Source organism: Myotis nattereri, assembly GCF_964212035.1.
Source record: "Myotis nattereri genome assembly, chromosome: 8".
Taxonomy (NCBI): Eukaryota; Metazoa; Chordata; class Mammalia; order Chiroptera; family Vespertilionidae; genus Myotis; species Myotis nattereri.
Window position 1 is genome coordinate 22422347 of NC_138083.1, and position 19521 is coordinate 22441867.

Consider the following 19521-nt stretch of genomic DNA (forward strand, 5'->3'; position numbering starts at 1 on the left):
GACCAGGGTTGGAAGGTCTGCGTCCAAGATGGCTCATCCCACGGCGTGGCAGTCCTCACCCCTAGGTGCACTCCACTGTGCTGCCCACGTGCCCTCTCAGAATGGCAGCTGGCTTTCCCAATGAGCAACCCCAGACAGAGCAAGGAGGCAGCAATGGCTCTTATTAACAGAAGTGACACACTTCCATTTCCATATTCCATTTGTTGGAAGGGTGTCACTAAATTCAACCCATACTCAAAAGGAGGGCACGGAAGCTCCACCTTTTAATTTATTTTTATGTTTGAAATAGTTTATTTGCTTTTTTTCCTTTTTATTGAATTTATTGGGGCTCCACCTTTTAGAGAGAACCATGTCAAAAAATTTGTGAATAGATTTTAGAACCACCATAGATACCAGAAACATCCTTTCCTTACCTGTTAATAACTTATCAGGGCTCAATATACCTTCCATTATTTTCAAATTAATATTTTAAATCAACAAGATAAAAATCTGTCAGGAAGCCAGACAGAGATTTCAAGTATATCAATTTCTGGAAGGGCAGATCCACTTATTGTAAGTTTTCTGAAGGTAAAATTCACATTATTAATGAAACAATAATAAAACACCCCCACCTCCCAAAAGTTCATAACATCTCTTGCCGAAGTGCAAGAGAGGCTAAAACAATTTATCAATATATAAAAGCCCAGTGACCGAATGGCGGAACAACCAGAACCACTGGTCTACCAGTCGCTATGACATGCACTGTCCACAAGGGGGAAGACACTCAATGCAGGAGCTGTCCCCTGGTGGTCAGTGTGCTCCCATAGTGGGAGTGCCTCTTGGCTGACCGGATGAGCAGTGCTTCCACAGTAGGCTGATCCCCACAGGCCACGCCCCCCACCAGTGCAGGAATCCATGTACGGAGCCTCTAGTGAAGAAATAATAAACACTACACCAAGTATCCTTCTTTTCCCCAGTTATCAATTAATATTCATTTCTTTTCAATTGGATTCCTTATACAGATGCCAATCAATGGTAAAATACTTTTATCCCTCCTTACTTAAGGGATACATACTGAATATAAAAACTGTACAATACAGGCCACACCAATTCCACCTAGTGGATAAAAATGGTACTAAAGTCAGCCAGTGTGGGCTTGATCCCCAGTAGGGGGCATGCAGAAAGCAGCAGATCAATGATTCTCTCTCATCATTGATGTTTCTCTCTTGCTCTCTCCCTCTCCCTTCCTCTCTGAAATCAATACAAATTTTTTAAAAAAATTTTAAAGCTCAGAAAAATTAATTTCCTGAAGGTTCCAAACAATTAAAGCTTAATATTTCAAGCAGACATTAACTTAATTTTACTACTGTCACCCATCCTATATAATAAAAGCCTAATACACTAAGTGTCCAGTTGACCGGTCAGCCATTCAACCAATCCTATCTAATAAAAGAGAAACATGGTAATTGGCGTACGACCGCTACCCTTCCCATTGGCTATCAGCGAGATATGCAAATTAACTGCCAGCAAAGATGGCGGCCGGCAGCCAGGCAACTTAAACTGAACATGAGACTTGCTTGCTTCAGTGACGGAGGACTGCTACGTTCCCCGCCCGCGTTGCCGGCCTCTGAGCCTGCAGTTTAAGAAACATTGTAACAAATATAGAAGCTAAACAAATCCCCAGAAACCAGCTTTTAGCGAGCCGGGATCTCAGAGCTGGAGTTGATACAGAGTTTCGATTATAGAACCGAAACAAACCAGATACCTGTTTTCAGCAGCTGAGGCCTCAGAGCTGGAGCCAAGCCTCAGAGCTAAAGCTGGCCCAGAATAAAAAAAGAAAAAAAGAAAAAAGGAGCAGTTGGGAGCTTCAGTCCCAGACTGAAAACAGCCCTCAGCTCCTCACCCAGACTGGCCAGGCACCCCAGTGGGGACCCCCACCCTGAAGGGTGTGTGACCAGCTGCAAACAGCCATCATCCCCTCATCCAGGCTGGCCAGGCACCCCAGTGGGGACCCCCACCCTGATCCAGGACACTCTTCAGGGCAAACCAGCTGGCCCCCACCCATGCACCAGGCCTCTATTCTATATAGTAAAAGGGTAATATGCCTCCCAGCACCGGGATCAGCGGAGCTGAGAGGCCTCCCAGCACCAGGATCAGCGTGACAGGAGGCAGCGCCCAAACCCCCTGATCGCCCTGCGGCTCTGTGTGTGACAGAGGGTGGGGCCACAACCTCCCTATCGGCCCTGCTCTGTTCGTGACAGGGGAAGGGGCCCCAACCCCCTGATCGGCCCTGCTCTGTGCGTGACGGGGGGAGCTCCCCAACCCCCTGATCGGCCCTGCTCTGTGCGTGACAGAGGGCAGTGCCCCAACCCCCTGATTGGCCCTGCTCTGTGCGTGACGGGGTGGCGCCACAACCTCCCCATCGACCCTGCCTTGAGTGTGACAGGGGGCAGTGCCCCAACCCCCCAATCGGCCCTACCCTTAGCGAGACTGAGGGTGGCATCGCAACCTCCCAATCCGCCCTGCTCTGTGCATGACAGGGGAAGGCGCCCCAACTCCCCAATCGGCCCTGCTCTGAGCCCGACCAGGGGCTGCACCTAGGGATTGGGCCTGCCCTCTGCCACCCGGGAGCAGGCCTAAGCCAGCAGGTCGTTATCTCCCGAGGGGTCCCAGACTGCGAGAGGGCACAGGCCGGGCTGAGGTATCCCCCCTCGCCCCCCGAGTGCACAAAGTTTTGTGCACCGGGCCTCTAGTCTACACTAATAAAAGAGAAAGATGCAAATTAACCATCACTCCACAACTCCGCTACACCCACAAGCCACGCCCACCAGCCAATCAGGAGTGAGATTTCAAATTAACCCAACTAAGATGGAGGTAGTCAAGGAGCTAGAGCGAGCAGGAGGCTTGGGTTGCCCCCGGCAATGGAGGAAGCTAAGCTTCCCGCCTTCCCTGGCCGCCCTGGGCTCCGTTCAAGGCTACAAAGTTTCAATTATAGAAGATAAATAAATCCCAGATACCTTCTTTCATCCCGCCCTGGCCTCCGCTCAAGTAGGCACTGGAAAAAAAAAAAAAAAAAAGGAGAGGCTGGGAGCTTGGGTCGCCAGGGGGTGTGGCCAGCCTGAAAACAACCATCAGCCCCTCACCCAGGCTGGCCACACCCCTGTGGGGTTAGGGTCCCCACAGGGGGGCTTGACCAGCCTGCAAACAGCCATTAGCCCTTCACCCAGGCTGGCCAGGCCCCCCAGCGGGACCCCCACCCTGATCCGGGACACCCTTCAGGGCAAACCAACCAGCCCTGACCCGTGCATCAGGTCTCTATCCTATATAATAAAAGGGTAATATATAAATTGACCCTAACACTAGAACGACTGGGAACGACTGGTCACTATGACACACACTGACTACCAGGGGGCAGACGCTCAATGCAGAAGATGTCCCCTGGTGGTCAGTGCGCTCCCACAGTGGGAGCTCTGCTCAGCCACAAGCCAGGCTGACGGCTGCCAGCACAGCGGTGGTGGCGGGAGCCTCTCCCGCGTCCTCAGCAGCACTAAGGATGTCCAACTGCAGCTTAGGCCTGCTCCCCGCTGGCAAGTGGACATACCCAGAGGGCTCCCGGGCAGCCAGAGGAACTTCTGACTGCCAGCTTATGCCCAATCCCCTGGGGAGTGGGCCTAAGCCAGCAGGTGGACACCCCCCAAGGGGTCCCAGATTGCGAGAGGGCACAGGCCGGGCTGAGGGACCCTCCCCCCACCCCGAGTGCACAAATTTTTGTGCACCGGCCCTCTAGTCAAAGCATAATATGCTAATGATATGCTAGGGCTGCTCAAGTGCTCGCTATGATGTGCACTAACCACCGGGGGCAGATGCTCTGACCAATAGGTTAGCTTGCTGCTGGGGTCCAGCCGATTGGGACAGAGATCGGCTGGACATAGCCTGGAGCACTCCTGTGGTCCCTCCCCGGCTAGCCAACCTCCCGCATTCCCTCTCTGGCCCGGTGGGGTCCCTTGGACTGGCCTGCACCCTCTTGCAATCTGGAACCCCTCAGAGGATGTCAGAGAGCTGATTTCGGCCTGATCCTGCAGGCCAGGCCGAGGGACCCCAGTGGTGCACGAATTTGTGCACCAGGCCTCTAGTGTTAAATAATGTGTCCTCAATTAATTGTGTTTATTTTTCATTCCTTTATTTAATTGTATTTACTTATTTTAGAGAGAGAGAGAGAGAGAGACATCAATTTGATGATGTTCCATGTATTTATGCATTCATTGGTTGATTCTTATACATGCCCTGACTGGGGATCAAACCTGCAACTTTAGTGAATTGAGACAACACTCTAAGCAACTGAGTTATCTGGCCAGGGCTTTCCTTTATTTTTTAAAAAACAATGGAGTTTATTTTTGAAATAGGTCAGTGTCGATTCCTCTCCAGCCCCACCTCACCATCCACATGTTCAGTTGGCATAAAATAAACAAAAGTAATATCCTCAGTAAAAACTTCATGATTTATAAAGATAAAAAGTACAAGTCTCCCTCCTGGTTTCTGCCTACCACCTGCACCCCTGACAGACATTCAAACCTGATGACAGACAGTCCCTTTCCTCAGCAGGAACCACATGTCAGCATTCTTCAAAAACAAACATGAATGCCTATAAACATGTCCTTTAGGGAACACAGACACGTGGAATTTATCTGTTCCTCAGTCACCAGTTTGCACTTTAATACACAGGGTTTTGGTGGGTGTTTTTATTTGTTTTTGTAGTCTCCCTTTAAATTCTGAAAATTAAGCTAAAAAAAACCTGCCTTTCCCAAATTCTACTTCCTCGATATTCTTTTCCTTTGTGTTAAAAACAAAAACAAAATAAAAAAGCTACCAAGAGTATCCCAGCTTCTGATATCGATGAATTTCCTAACTGAAGAGAGCAAGAACAGTAATTTCTTTTCTCTTACAAAACTTTGGCTTTTTAACTTAGTCTTCCAAAGGATGTGTTTTCTGCATAATTTAATTCAAATGTAATGGAATATCTAGGAGTACAGGGTGAGACCCAGCCCCTAACCAGGAAGAGCTTAGTGCTTGTATGTTGGAGGGAGGGAGGCGGACGGGAGAGGAGCAAATACTGTAAAATAAGTTACTAAAAGCTGAAGAAGAGGCTGGGACCCGGCCCGGTTAAGTGAAAAGGACAGCAAAGTGCTCACCACTGACTGGTAGAAACAAACTCGCACTCTTGTGTGCTTCCCAGCTTCCTCCCTGCTTCCTTCTATGGCCACCTTCTTCCCCCACACTATGCTGTCTGAGCGTAAATGCTTCCAAATGATTGTGACTGCTCCTAGTGGACTTGGATTAGAATAACAGTGCCTAAGGGCTGAAATGGCAAAGGAAAGTCCAATCACAAACAGCACTATTTATCACTGTGCAGACACTTTTACGTGTGATTTTGCCTCCATAATTATCCTAAGGGGGCGATGGGGGTCCTGCCCAGATCCTGGAAGTAAAAAAGAAACAAGATTAGAGTTCTGATGCTTTAAACAAGTGAGGAAGGATCCTATAAAAGTGCACTCTCTTCTGAAGTGAAAAACCACCTAATAGCTCTGGAGAGTACATCATTCTCTGTTCTCTTCATGACAAAGCGACAGTGTGACAATTTTGGCTTACGTATCTTACAATAGTCATTATAAAAAGTCTGTTTTTATTCTAAATGAGCCAGAGCACCAGAGAATCTACCAACTTGTCCTTCCCTCATTTCCATTGCTATGGTCCTCTTATAGAAACAACAGGTCAGGAGAAAGGTACAATATGTCAGCATGTGTAATATTTTTTCATCAAGTCAGCGATTTTTATGTGAACATATTTGTATATTTTTTTTGGAGAAATATCTTCTTGCTTTCAGGCTGAATCTGCAAATAAGGCACTCAAATCACTAGAAAAGAGAAATCATGTGAAACTGAAAAGGTTACTAAAGATAGTGTTAGGTTATTCTAATTATTTGAAAAGTCTGTTAGTAAATAGCTAGTATATTGCTTCTTGCTTCAAAATGTAATAATTTTGGATGTGAAAGTTACCCATCTCAGATGAAAATTCTGGACCACATTAACATTGAATAGAATATTTATTGTGACTTTTTCCCCTGTGGTATAAGATTGTTTATTTTTCCGAGCTCTCCAAATGACACAGTTGCAGAACCTCTTTCAGCTGGTCTTGCCTGAAATTAATGAGAAAGATTAAAGACATCAGAAATAGATAAATATGTAGTCCTAATGAACCCCTTCATGCTGTCTTGTATTGAAAAACACCCCCCACCCTAAGTAAATAAACAATAAACAGCATATGGAAACATAAGCCCACTAAGAAAACTGATTGGTCTTACTGTTACCTGTGAATCATGATATTTCCATCCTATCATATAATAGATCTGATATGTGGCAGGCACTGAACCATCCTCATTTCTGTACATTTCTATAAAGACAAACAATGGTTAAAGTCTGAAAAGATGCCAGTAGGAAAAATAATCTGCTCAACAAAAGTCGTATCCTCCAAAGAGAATGGATATTAGGAACTTGTGGGATTCTGAAAATGCCTCCCATGAAAAACCCTCTACACCTGAGAAGCTGACAGTAGGGAAGGAGTAAGGACTGTTTGGAAAGGGATATGGAGACACGGGATCTGAGTTTGGAAGGGAGGACAAGAAATCTGATGGTGCCCGGCTGGGGTGGTTCAGTGGTTGAGGATTGACCTATGGACCAGAAAGTCACGGTTGATTCCCGGTCAGGTCACATGCCTGAGTTGTGGGCTTGCTCCCCAGTGTAGGGTGTGCAAGAGGCAGCCAATCAATGATTCTCTCTCATCATGGATGTTTCTGTTTATCTCTCCTTCTCCCTTCCTCTCTGAAATCAATAAAAATATATGAAAAGAAAAGAAAATCTGATGGTGCCTTAAGAGGAAAGGAAAAAGCACTGGCAACGTTAAGGGATAAACATGACAGGACACATTTCTCAGTGGTTCCCGGGTGGCGAAAGGGCCGGCTCCCTTACCTTGGTACACCGCTGCAGCCGCCAGCATCGTGTCTCGGTGCAGGAGAGCTTTTCTATTCCAGGCACAGTTACTCTCACCCATTCCTAAAAATACACTACAGGCAGTTGGAGATAATACAGCAAAAACCCTGAGCAGCTCAATAAATACCACAGATTTACTTTTATCTCCTAAATAGTATACCATGCTCTAATAGTCATGCAAAACATCCTAAATAATCTCATTTTGCTTTCAGAATGCAGCAAGGCTTCTTAGTGACTCTAAGGCAAAACTACCTGGAGCGTCTGGATATCAAGACAGTGAAGAAGTCAAATTTCAGGAGGCTAGCTAGCCCTTAGCACACTTTACTTGCCAGAAATGGTCTAAAGTGAGCCAGCAGGGCCCCGGCCGGGGGGCTCAGTTGGAGTGTCGTTCCATACACCAAAAGGTTTTGGGTTGTGGGTTCAATCCCTGGTCCAGGCATGTATGGGAGGCAAGCAATCGATGTTTTTTTTCTCTCTCTCTCTCTTAAACCTCCTCTCTCTAAAATCAATGAACATATCTTAGGGTGAGGATTAAATAAACAAACAAACAAACAAACAAATAAAGTGATCCAGTTGGGCAAAAAGGAAAGTGAGTGGCCCTCCCAGTGAGTCATTAGGAGCTGCCAAGTGCCTTTCGAAGGATGCCACATTTTATGCCCCTTTTAGCTGCTGTTCAAAGGAGGACAGGACACTGTTACAATGCCTCACCCTTCTAAGCCATAAATGTAATATGATCATGAAACCGGGAAAAGGGCTCCGAGACTTGTTAGATAATACCAAAGCTAATGTGTTGTCAGGTCTTACAATACTTTACTAGTCCCAGATTAGGAAAAAAATTAGGTACATTCTTTTCAGGGGCACTTTCCTTAATGTTTTAAAATTCATTTTTAGATTTCTTTCTTTCAAGTTGATAGCTAAAAGCTACATTTGATTTTTCCTAATGCATATACTTAAATAAAATTACTTTGTAAAGCTACATTTTAAACTACTCCTCAATATTAAAAGGATTTCAAAAGCAAAATCCTTTATATTTATTGTCTATCTACTACATGACTAGAAATCAGTTTCTTGGTTTTGTTTTTCTACTTTCACAAAAGAAACCAATAAACTTTTCAACATCAATGTTCTTTATTAGTTTAAAAATAATATTCCAAGTTTTCATGCCTTTATTGAAAACAATCAACAAATTTGCTGTACTAAGTAAACCTTTTTCTTCTTTCCAATCCTAAAAGGCTCCTATTATTCCCTAAAATAATGAATCTCTAATACTAAAAGTAATGCCCCGCATCCTGGGAGTATAACAGCCCAATTCATGAAGAACAACAGACAAACCCAGGAAGAAAAAGGTGGATCTCAGTCTTGCGGTCATGAAGCAGCTAGATCTCAGAGCAATGGCTCTGGGTCAGACTAGAGCAGTGGTTCTCAACCTTGGCTGCACATTAGAATCACCTGGGAATCTTTTTAAAATGCTGATTTCTGGGCCTCATCCTCCGGAAATTCTGTTTCTTGGTTATGGTGTGGGGCCACAACATTAGTAACAAAGAAACAGAATTTTCAGAGGACGAGGCCCAGAAATCAGGATTTTAAAAAGATTCCCAGGTGATTCTAATGCGCAGCCAAGGTTGAGAACCACTGGACTAGAGGATCTCCCAGGTTTCCAATGCTGACATTTTGGACCCATTACATAATCTAATTTTAAAACATTCTCCTGCATGGTGAGTATCAACTATAGGTAAACTGGGCTCATGCTGGAAGAGTCTATTGCTGATGATGGTTGTGGTTTCCAAGACTGACGATTAGATAACAGGCAGCACTCATGAAAAACAGGTTTCATTTTTTAAATGTAAATATTTAATGCATTTCTATGAAATGCCTTCTAAATAACTGTTATTGGGATCTGCTCATTGAGATTACTAGGCACAATGCTTTTCCTGAAGGTCTGACCTAGGCGTAATGCTCTTTCTGATACAGATATTCAAGAGCACTGCTATACAGCATGGCCAGCAACTCTGCTGCCAGGGCAACCCACCCCTCACAGGGACATGCATGGCCACCCTGAACTTCCCTCCTTGCAGAAGCACTGTGATGGGCACAAAGACTGAGGGATCAGAATCCCAGTTCTGACCCTTCTGTGACCGGAAGCAAAGTCATTTAATCTCTACTAAACTCAGTTTTGTGATCTTCAAGGTGGAATGATAACACTTCCTAACGCATCCTGCTGAGCCTGTACTGAAGACCACCTGGGGACTCCTGAGCAGCTCTGCACTTTGGCATAACAGAAAAATCTGGAAGGAGGTAACTGATTAAGACTTTCACAGTGTTTTTAAGGTTAAGTTCAACTGTTTATTAAAAAAATCTGATTTATTCCAGTTTACTAGGAAAAATACTGAGTATTGTCTAAAAAAATTAATAATAATAACTGAACTTACCTTAAAACTACTGTGATAGCCTCCAAAACTTTTCATGCATTCATCGCTGATATACAACTTGTTTTGTAAAGTTAGGTCAACATTCTTGACTTATTTCTGTGAATTAATAATAATGGCAGCTTGAATGAGAAATGCCACAACCATTAAGAAAAATGTATAATGCAATGTAAAATATCGAAAAAACAATTTGAAGGTAGCACCATCTTCCAGTCTGCAAAGCCGCACACCTGTAATTCTCCCACGCTTCTCCCTCCTCCATTCATCCCCTGACCACCTCTTACAGTCTCAGCTGCCTCTGACCTCTCATCAGGAGGGTAGTAAAGACTTCAGGATCTGAATTAGGCTGCTACACTGGGTTTAAACCCTGGCTCTACCACTTACTAAATACATCACCATGAACAAGTGACTTCTCTTTGTGCCTCAATTTCCTCAGGCAGAACAAGAGGTTAACTATGGTAGCTCTAGTCTCACCTTCCTCATAAATATGCTCATAAACATAGCTGCAGGGTGATCCCTCTGACACACTAACCTGATTGTCTTTCCTCTGTGCAAAATTCTTCCAAGACACTACCAGGCTCACCTGAGAAAATCCAGAAGCTTCTGATGGCCTCTCCTGCATCATTTCCCATCACCCCCACATTCTACATGCTCAAGCAGTACTGCAGTACTGTACAGTTCCTTCATTAGGGAAGTGTGCACCCTCTTACATCTCTACCTTTACACAGCCCACTTTCTTGGCTCGGAATGCAATGCCCGCCCTGCCCCAAGCCTGCACCCACTCTTCATTCTCCTGGCAAGCCCATTTAGCTGAGGTGCTGCCTCTTCTGCAAAGCATCTCTGACTCCCTAAGAAGGTTTAGGGGCTTTTACTCATTTCTCCCTGTATTGATCTCATTTTACAGCTAAATACAGATGTCTGTCTCTCCATAGAGCATAAGCTCCCTGACATCAGGAACTGTGTATTCCTATCACTGGCTCAGTGGTTGGCACATGGTAGATGCTCAATAAATGGTAAGTGAATGAATATAAACTCAATCAGTTAATGTTTGTAGCTACTTTGTTAGTTATCATTTTTACAAGTTATCTTTAAATAATTCCTCTTAAACCTCCTAAGGACAGGAAATATCTAAGACTAAAACACATGATTTGCGTAAAAGACTATACAGTAAAAATAGGGCATTGGCAAAGCCTCTTAAAGGTAAATAAAAGGCAACAGTTCCCCCAAACAATGATCAATTTAAAATCCAGGTTATCAACTGGGAAGGGGTATGAGTCAACCTTCTAGTTTACAGCTTCGTTTGGATGATAGTTAAAAATAAAAGCCGCTGTACACTTAAGATTAGTGCATTTTACTGAACGTCCATCTAACTTCAATGGAAAAACACCCACATAGATCAAATACCCAGTATAGGACTCTGGATTCAAATCATAGCTCCAGACTTACTGTGATCACAGACAAGATACTTAACTTCTCGATGTCTCAATGTGCTCATCTGTAAAATTAGGATACTAGGAAATCTCAAAGAACTGCACCTGGCACAGAGTAAGTACTCTAGTTTCAAATCAGAGGGTCGCAACCTCTTTCAACTAATAGGTCTAATTTCTAGTCTCTCCTTTCTTTCTTGAAATGAATCATGAGCATAGCATTTTTTGTGCAGCAGAACAAAAACAAATGCTGTGTTTGAAAAGTACCCTTATCATAACAGTGAATGATAAATTACCAGCATACCATCATCTCTCAAGCTTTCCAGTAAAGGGGCTCGGTGATCAGGGCGAGCCAAGTGTTTGGGGCAGTGCTCAGGAGGGAGTGTGTGAGTTATTACTGCTTCCCTGTCACGTTGGGCTGCACGCTAAGGCTGCCAGGCCCTGTACTGAAGTATAATAAATAAAGAATGACTATAATAGTAAGTTTTCCGCTACACGTCTTTCCCCTTGTGGTTCTCAAAGGAGGTTGGGCAATGGCTCAAATGGACCTGTTACAAATGGTTAGCTACGAGAAGCAGTAGAATCAGGTAAGAGCATTCCAGTGCAAGAGTCAAGAAGGCAAGAGTTTAGCACCTAATTCTTCTACTAGGAGGTAAGTGTTCTCTTTTAGGCCTCCTTTTTCTCACTTGTAATGCAGAGATGAAGTAGTTACCAGAGAGTGGTTCAGGGAAGCGAGTGCAGTAATGCTTACAAAAAACTATAAGTCTGTAAACAAAGTATTTCTTTTTATAATCCTCTTGCTTTAAATCACTTTAAGTTTTCAGGATCCAGATGAAGGCTCCCTGGTTTCACACAATACACCTTTAATCCATACAGCTTCCCCATTCATCAAACTTGTTTATGACATTTGTGTAACAAAAGAATCCAACCTCACAGATGCTCATGGGGTTGGGGGTAAGTTGAGGCTTTCTGTAGAGAAAGTCACTTTTCCAGTAGCCCTCAGTGGTAGCTGTGTTTTTGCATACCTCACCTCTTTCATGGCTGGGGGCAGGGTCTGTGTCCTCGTAGCTGCTCCAAGCCTCTTCCAAGTCATTACTTCTCTGCCTATTAAAACCCTTGCCCTGCTGAGACCCACACCACTCCTGCTGCTGTCAGATATCAGGCTCTCAGGCCCTCCTGTCATTCACCTGGTTCAATTTCCCTCTGTGCCCCAAGTCCTGCCACCAGCACTGGTGATTTCACTGTTAATAACCAACTGTCAAGTACCACGGCCTCTAAGATTTCTTAAGTCTCCTCACCACTAATGGACCTCTCCATCACGCCTACAACATGTTCCAAAATCATTAATTCAAAGATCCCATCTGCTGACCATTTCCTGTGCTCCAGCGTTCTTGGTATTTCAACCATAATCACTCTCTGACCACCTTAGGATCACTTGTGCACGTCTCCTCTACTTTTTGCCAATCCATTAGCTTGTTCTTTTTTTCTTTCTAAGTACCGTTCCTTCCAGCTTAGATTATTTCAATTACACTCTTGGAATTATTTTTAAATTTTTCAATTACAGTGGACATTCAATATTAGATTATATTAGTTTCAAGTGTATTAGACATTTATATAGTTTAAGAAGTGATCCCGCTGAGCCCTAACTGGTTTGGCTCAGTGGATAGAGCATCGGCCTGCAGACTCAAGGGTCCCAGGTTTAATTCCGGTCAAGGGCATGTACCTTGGTTGCCAGGCACGTCCCCAGTGGGGGCTGTGCAGGAGGCAGCTGATCGATGTTTCTCTCTCATTGATGTTTCTAGCTCTCTATCCCTCTCCCTTCCTCTCTGTAAAAAAATCAATAAAATATTAAAAAAAAAAAGAAGTGATCCCGCAGATAATTCTAGTACCCACCTGGCATCATACAGTTATTACAGTATTATTCACTATATCCCCTAAGCTATACTTTACACCCCATGACTATTTTGTAACTACCAATCTGTTATTCTTAATCGCTTCACCTTTTGCACCCATTTGTCTTTATGTCACTCTCAACTAGCAAAGTCCCAACCCAAACAAATTTAACTATCAGTTCTGTGCCCGGTGTTGTTGGAGAAAGTGTAAAAATGCTTTATAGTGCCTTACCTTGTAAATCTTCCATCAATTCAAACATTCCAGGATAGTTAACTTGAATTTCATCAGTGTCCTATTTAAAAAGAAAATATTCATTTGACATTTATCACACAAAAAAATCCAGATTCAAAAGGCCACAGAGATTACCCAGACCAATCTCTCATGGTAAACAGGACTCTTAGTTACATCACTCTTCACAGATGTCATCTGGCTTATGTTTGATTTATGATGATTTCAAATTTTAGAATAAATATTTGCCATTTTAAGAGAACACGTCCTAAAACTCTATCAACTGGTTCTAGTTCTTTCTCGGGGAACAACACAGAATCAGTCCATTCTGTGCTCTGCAAACCATTGCTCTCTTCTTCACATCTAAAAATTCTGCCAGGAGACTGTAGGGGAGCAGGGTTTCACCCCAAAATATGTTTCTTTGGATTATTTGAGGTTGATTCTTTTTTAAAATCAAAAGGCTTCAGAAAAGCTTTTAACCTTAACTGCCTAAAAAGAAATAAAAAATGTATAGATAGAAAGAATGTGATACAGAGCAGGTCACAAGTGAAGTTTCCTCCTCCTGACTTCTGATACTCTGTCCCTCTCCCCAAAGATAACCTTTGTTAACTGTCTTATGCATCCTTTCAGAACAATTTTTCCTCATAGACTCAAATACAATTATATCACTTAAAACCTACATATGCAACTATATATGTACTACGTGTACATACATACTAGTACATACTCTTTTGCTCTGTTTCTATATTGCACTCTTGGATTTTTTAGAAAATAACATCTTGGAGATCTTCCCCTGCAAGCATATACCTACTGCATTCCTTTTCAACAGCTGTGTACTATTTCATTAAATAGATATGCTTTACTTATTTAACCAGTTCTCTATTAATTGACATTGGGATTGTTTCCAGTTTTTCTTTTTAATCCTCACCCAAGGATTTTTTTTTTTTTTTTACTGATTTGAGAGAGAGAGAAAGGGAGGGAGGAAGAGAGAGAAACATCCATGTGGGGAAAAAACATCAACCAGTTGCCTCCCATAGGCTCCCCAACTGGGGATCGAACCAGCAACCTAGGTAAGTGTTCTGACCAAGAATCAAACCTGCAAACTTTTGGTGTATGGGATGACACTCCAACTAACTGAGCCCCGAGCCAGGGCTTACTTTTTTTTTTTTTTTTTAAAGAAATGCATGAATCAGTTTGTGAACTTTTTAACAAGACAGTCCCCTGGTAATTCATTTCTTCTACATCTTTTTCTGTATTAAGAAACTATTTTTAAAAAGAGATCCTAAGATTAAAAACAAAATTTCTTCCAAGCTGATATGCAGCCATTAAGCAATGTCCTTTGAGAACCATTCTTCAATGAAACAATCTAAAAGCACTGTCTCTCAATCAGAGAGTACCACAATAGCTTTGTCAAAGGCCTCATTCAAATTAAGATGGACCACCTGCACTTTCTCCTAATAGACTAGTCTGGCACTTGGTCCTACAAGGAAATGAGCTTCATTTAGAATGCCAAATGACTCTGAAAATAATTCACTAAGAGGGTCATATGAATGTAAATATAACTACTTGGCTTTAATTTAACTTGGTTTCATTTAAAAATAGGAAACCATAGCAGTGTAAAAGCAATATATCTAATGTTGTATGCAGCATAAACCTGTATAATTGACTATATAAAAGCTTTTTTGGATGGGTTTTTTAGAAAGTGAATTAGAGTGCAACGTTAATACAGCACTTTAGAGACAGTGCATATGTCGCAAGGAACAAATTTATAGATTTATTATTAAATCAGCAACTGTCTAATTTTGTAAACTATAAAGAAGATTCTACACCAATATTTTTGTATTATATTAATGTTTAAGTTATTCAGTTCATGTTTGGAGAAGAACATGGAAATTATTCTGAATTAATAGATTTCACAATTAAGAGAAATGTAGGCTTTTCAATGCTATGATATCAGGTTAAGCATTTTTAGTAGAAATCTTTCTAAAACGCACAATCCACTTGACAACCATGGAAAACCACATGGAGTAACAGAATTGTAACACAATAGGGAAGACAATTCTTAAGAGGGTGAACTAGAAAGATAATCTTTAAACCAGTGGATTCTGACTTATTTCAGTCACAGTCCTCTCTCAAGATCTGATGAAATTACATACAAACAACAAAAAAAAACATGTTTCTTTACAACATGGATCTTCTAGTTTACTGACAGGAACCCTGTAAATCCAAGAAAATCAAGCAGGGATTTCTGGTTTTTTACTGCTACATATGAAGTACCTGGAATAGTGCCTGGCACAGAGAAAGTACTCAATAAATATTTGTCATAAGATTGAATAAATAAATAAAAACACAATACAAGGATAGTCATTTCAGAATTGTTTCTATTGGCAAAAGAATCAACAACAAATAACTAGAACAAACCTAAACGCTGTTCATTAGGGAAATCTATAATAATAAAAGTGTAATATGCTAATTAGACCAGATGTCCTTCCAGACAGACTTCTGGACGAAGCTGGGGCTATGAGGGAAGCCTGGGTCCCAGGTGCCTGCCAGCGGCAGGAGGGAAGCCGGGGTCCCAAGTGCCAGAGTGAAGCTGATGCTGGCAGCCGGGGGAAAGAAGGCCTACTCTTGCATGAATTTCGTGCATCAGGCCCCTAGTAGTTAAATAAAACTTTGGTACAGTCATACTAGAGAATAATGTGCAGAAGTTAGGGCAAATATATTCATACTGATTTGGGAAACAATTTAAAATATTCCATTAAGAATGAAAAATAAGTTTCAGAAATATATACATATATTTGTATGTATGTCTATATATAGTATGGTAGAGCATTTGTTATTTTTAAAAATCTGGAACATTACACACAAAACTGATGACGATAGCCACTTCTAGATCTCAAATGTGGTTTGGAGGCCCTTTTGAGGCTTCATAAAGTCAAACTATTTTCATAACAATACTAAAATGCTATCTGACTTTTTCATCTTCTATTCTCTCATAAGAATACAATGGGATTTTTCAGAAGTTACATGACCTGATATTGCAATTGATGTAAATGCAGAGCAGACATGAGAATCTAGCCTTTATTATGCCATAGATTAAAGAAATATGTAAAACTGCAAAGCAATCACATTCTTTTCTCTCAAAAAAATTTTTTTTTTTACTTCTGGAAAATACAGTTCTTTCTCACACAAAAATAGGTCATTTATGTTAGCATATAGTTGGTATATTATTGTTAGTTTTAAATGAATAAGTACTAAAATTCAGTTTTAATTTCCAATATAGCTAATATTGATAGCTATAACCCACATAAACAAAAGCCCTTTAAGGTCCTCAATAATTATAAGTGTGTAGAGGGATCATAAGACCAAATTTTTGAGAAGTGTTGTTCTCAGGAGAGAACTAAAATTTTGGGGACTAAGAGGAAAATTACAGACTTTCACTTTATCTGTAGAGTACAATGTTCACAACAAATATATTTGTGTTATTACTTAAATAATTAAAAATGCATTAAAATTATATAGTAATCCCTCAATGTACAATTGCCTATATTGAGAGTTTTTGCTTTAATTATAAACCAGAACCCTCACATGAAGCAGTTTTCCATTTTTAGCTGCCCAACATCTCAGAATGCAGTTTCTATTGGCTCATGCCATTTAAGAGTTTACAAAAGACAGAACTGTGAAATCTTGAGGGTTGTTATTAGTTCCTAGCCTAGTGCCTCTTCCTTCCCTGCAAGTCCCTTTCTGCCATCAGAGGCCCTGGTCTATGCCCCTCCTTCCTATCGAAACAAGGACGGATATGACAGTTCATTTTTGGTTGCCTGATTTTATGAAATATATTCACACTAAATCACCTTAAACAGGTGATTTTAAGCCTATCATTCTAATTATGCAATGAAAAGCTTTTCTTCAATACCTATTTTGTCTAATCAGGTTTAGAGAAGTTTCCAGGCCTTGAAGGGTTTGGAAAATGATGGAAAGTCTACTCAACCAATCTCTGAAGGCAGTAATGGCATCTTTCAGAATTGCTCTGCTATTGAAAGGAGCTGGAAGAGGGTACTCGTTTTCTCTATAGATGATCCCCTATTGGAACCCTTAGCCTGGAAAGTGCTAGGGGAGGATGAGGGGGAAAGAGGAAGGCAGAAGCTACTATTTATTGAGCATCTACTGAAATGTAGGCACTTCACACCCTTTATGTTATTTAATCTTAACAACCACCTGAGGTGAGTAACATCTGCATTAAAAAATAAAAAGGAAAGAAAAAAAAATGCTCAGAGAGGTGAAGTAAATTCCCTAAATGCCTTTAGCTAGTAAAGGGACAAGGTAAGGATCCAAATTACACCTGTCAGACAACCATGTACTATGCTGATTCCATGTTTCTTCTGCCCTGATGGCCTGTGGGTCTGCTTTCCAGATCTCTTCAGCCCTAATGAAGTACATCCCCCGTCCTACCTTTTCTAACCCTGATTTAACCCTAGGCCTTGTGAATGCACATTCTCTCATGTCTGCCGCATATGGCACTATTTCAACTGAGGGGTTGGAGGTAGAGGTAGTGCTGTATATTCCTGTACAACCCCTTCCCCTATCTGTAGGGAAGCACAGGAGACTTGGTTGGAAAGTCTGTAAGGCAGAAATTCCAAAAAGGGAAGTTGGCTGAAGGCGGCCTGACCTTGTTTCTTGGAATTCCGACATAGGGAAGTTTACTGAAGGTGGCCACTCCTAATTGTTCCTTGACCTTTCTAAACAAGTCTGTTCACGAGCGGACCCTTGGTGTTTACCGGAATCTTTATGTTTAATCTTTAGGTGTCCTTGCTTAAAGGACACGGCAGACACTTATGTCCTCCCAAGATTACTTACCCTACTGATTGTATCTAAAAGATAAACTTTATCTCAAAAGTTTATATCTGAAGAGGCAGGTGATTGAGGCTGTCTGGTTCCTATAGCCAGGCAGTCCCTTAGCCCTCTCTTTCACAGCAATCATGTGTCAGAGTAATCATTCATCCATCGCTCAGGGTCCGCTGGTCAGCCCCGGCACCTATCATTAGGAATGCTCTAATGCTCACATTACACTGACCTCTGCATTTGAAGATTCTATAGAGCAGTATGTCTTAGAAAATAGCCTCCTTAATGAACCAAATAAACTGATGATCAAAAATAGACCCAGAGACATAGAAGCATGTACAAACTGTCAAACCTCAGAGGGAAGGCAGAAGAGAGTGGGTGGGAAGAGATCAACCAATGAACTTGTATGCATATATGCATAACTCGTGGACATAGATAATGGGTGGTGAGGGCCAGGGGCGGGGGAGGGAGGCAGCAGGCTAGAAGAGGTTAATGGGGGAAAAAGGAGGAGCTATGTAATACTTTCAACAATAAAGATTTTTTTAAAAAGAAAATAACCTCCTTGTTAACTGAGGTACATAGTTTTTGAGCTACTATTCAGATAACAAATACTAAACATTTTACATTCCTATCTTGTGTCAATCAAGATGTATTTATACACACTAAACTTAAAAAGAGAGAGACAGCCTTGGCTGAGTAGCTCAGTTGATTGGAGCATAGTCCTGTACACCAAAAGACTGTGGGTTCGATTCCCATTCAGAGCACATACCTAGGTTGCTGGTTCAATCCCCAGATGGGGCACATTTGGAAGGAAACCTATCGATGCTTCTCTCTCTCCCCCTTCCTCTCTCTCTAAAATCAATTTTAAGACAAACAAACATATCCTTGGATGAGGATTAAAAAACAGAAGAGAGCGATAGAAAAAGTGCCAAAACCTTCCCATAATGCTATTAATGCCTATAGTTGTCTACCTTTAACATGAGAAGCTATTTCTGAACTATGTAATTACTGGGTTACTTGAGACTCCTGATAGTTACCACAGTCAGTGTATTAAAGCCAGCTCTCCCGAGCAGATGTCCGAGGTCATTGACAGCAGTGAAAGGAGAAATGTGTGGAGAAAATCCTCCTTCCCTTTCCGTTTCTGCTAACTGTAATGAACACCGAAGTTCATAGAGGGTGTCGCCTCCAAACATCGCACCAATAAAAACTCCATCTGGTTTTAAAACATAATGAATCTGTAATAAATACAAGACAACAAAACTTTTCAAAATGTTATATATAAAAATGGTAAAAGAATAAATATATGGTGTCTAAATCAATATCTTGTGATTACATTCTTATCTTGTCAAATTAATGATCACATAATTTAATAAATAACACCACTATCAGAAAGGCATTATACTTAACATTGTTGTAAAGATAGACAATACATGTATTAATAGTATTAGTATATGTAAAATGTTATTTTTTACTAACAGAACACTTATTTTTATATTCAGAAAAATAACAAAAGAAAAAAGTATATAGTGTAGAAGATTGCAAAAGTCACAATTCCCTCTGTGTCTGTGTCCTCTGAAATGCCATTCTGTAACATCTTCCATCAAGAGATGGAGTTTACTTCCCCACTCCTTGAATCCGGCTGGCCTGTGGCTTGCTTTGGCCAAAGCAAGGGCAAGTGACAGT

At 41.7% G+C, this 19521-nt stretch overlaps 1 protein-coding gene across 3 annotated transcripts in view; it reads right to left on the reverse strand.

Moving 5' to 3' along the window:
* Window positions 1-6060: 6060 nt before the first annotated feature.
* Window positions 6061-19521, reverse strand: part of NDUFAF5 (NADH:ubiquinone oxidoreductase complex assembly factor 5) — a 31376-nt gene continuing 17915 nt past the window's right edge. Inside the window, exons 7-12 of one of the 3 annotated variants that reach the window (XR_013996365.1) lie at window positions 18876-19073; window positions 13000-13060; window positions 9452-9547; window positions 7002-7085; window positions 6344-6426; window positions 6061-6172 (exon numbers count right to left, since the gene is read on the reverse strand). Coding sequence is in view for 1 of the 3 variants with exons in the window: in XM_081097757.1 (XP_080953883.1) it covers window positions 6080-6172; window positions 6344-6426; window positions 7002-7085; window positions 13000-13060; window positions 18876-19073 (519 nt within the window). In the remaining 2 variants the exon portion in view is untranslated. Of the gene's footprint in view, window positions 6173-6343; window positions 6427-7001; window positions 7097-9451; window positions 9548-12999; window positions 13061-18875; window positions 19074-19521 lie in introns of all 3 variants that reach the window. The other 2 variants (XR_013996366.1, XM_081097757.1) reach the window with 2 other exon arrangements.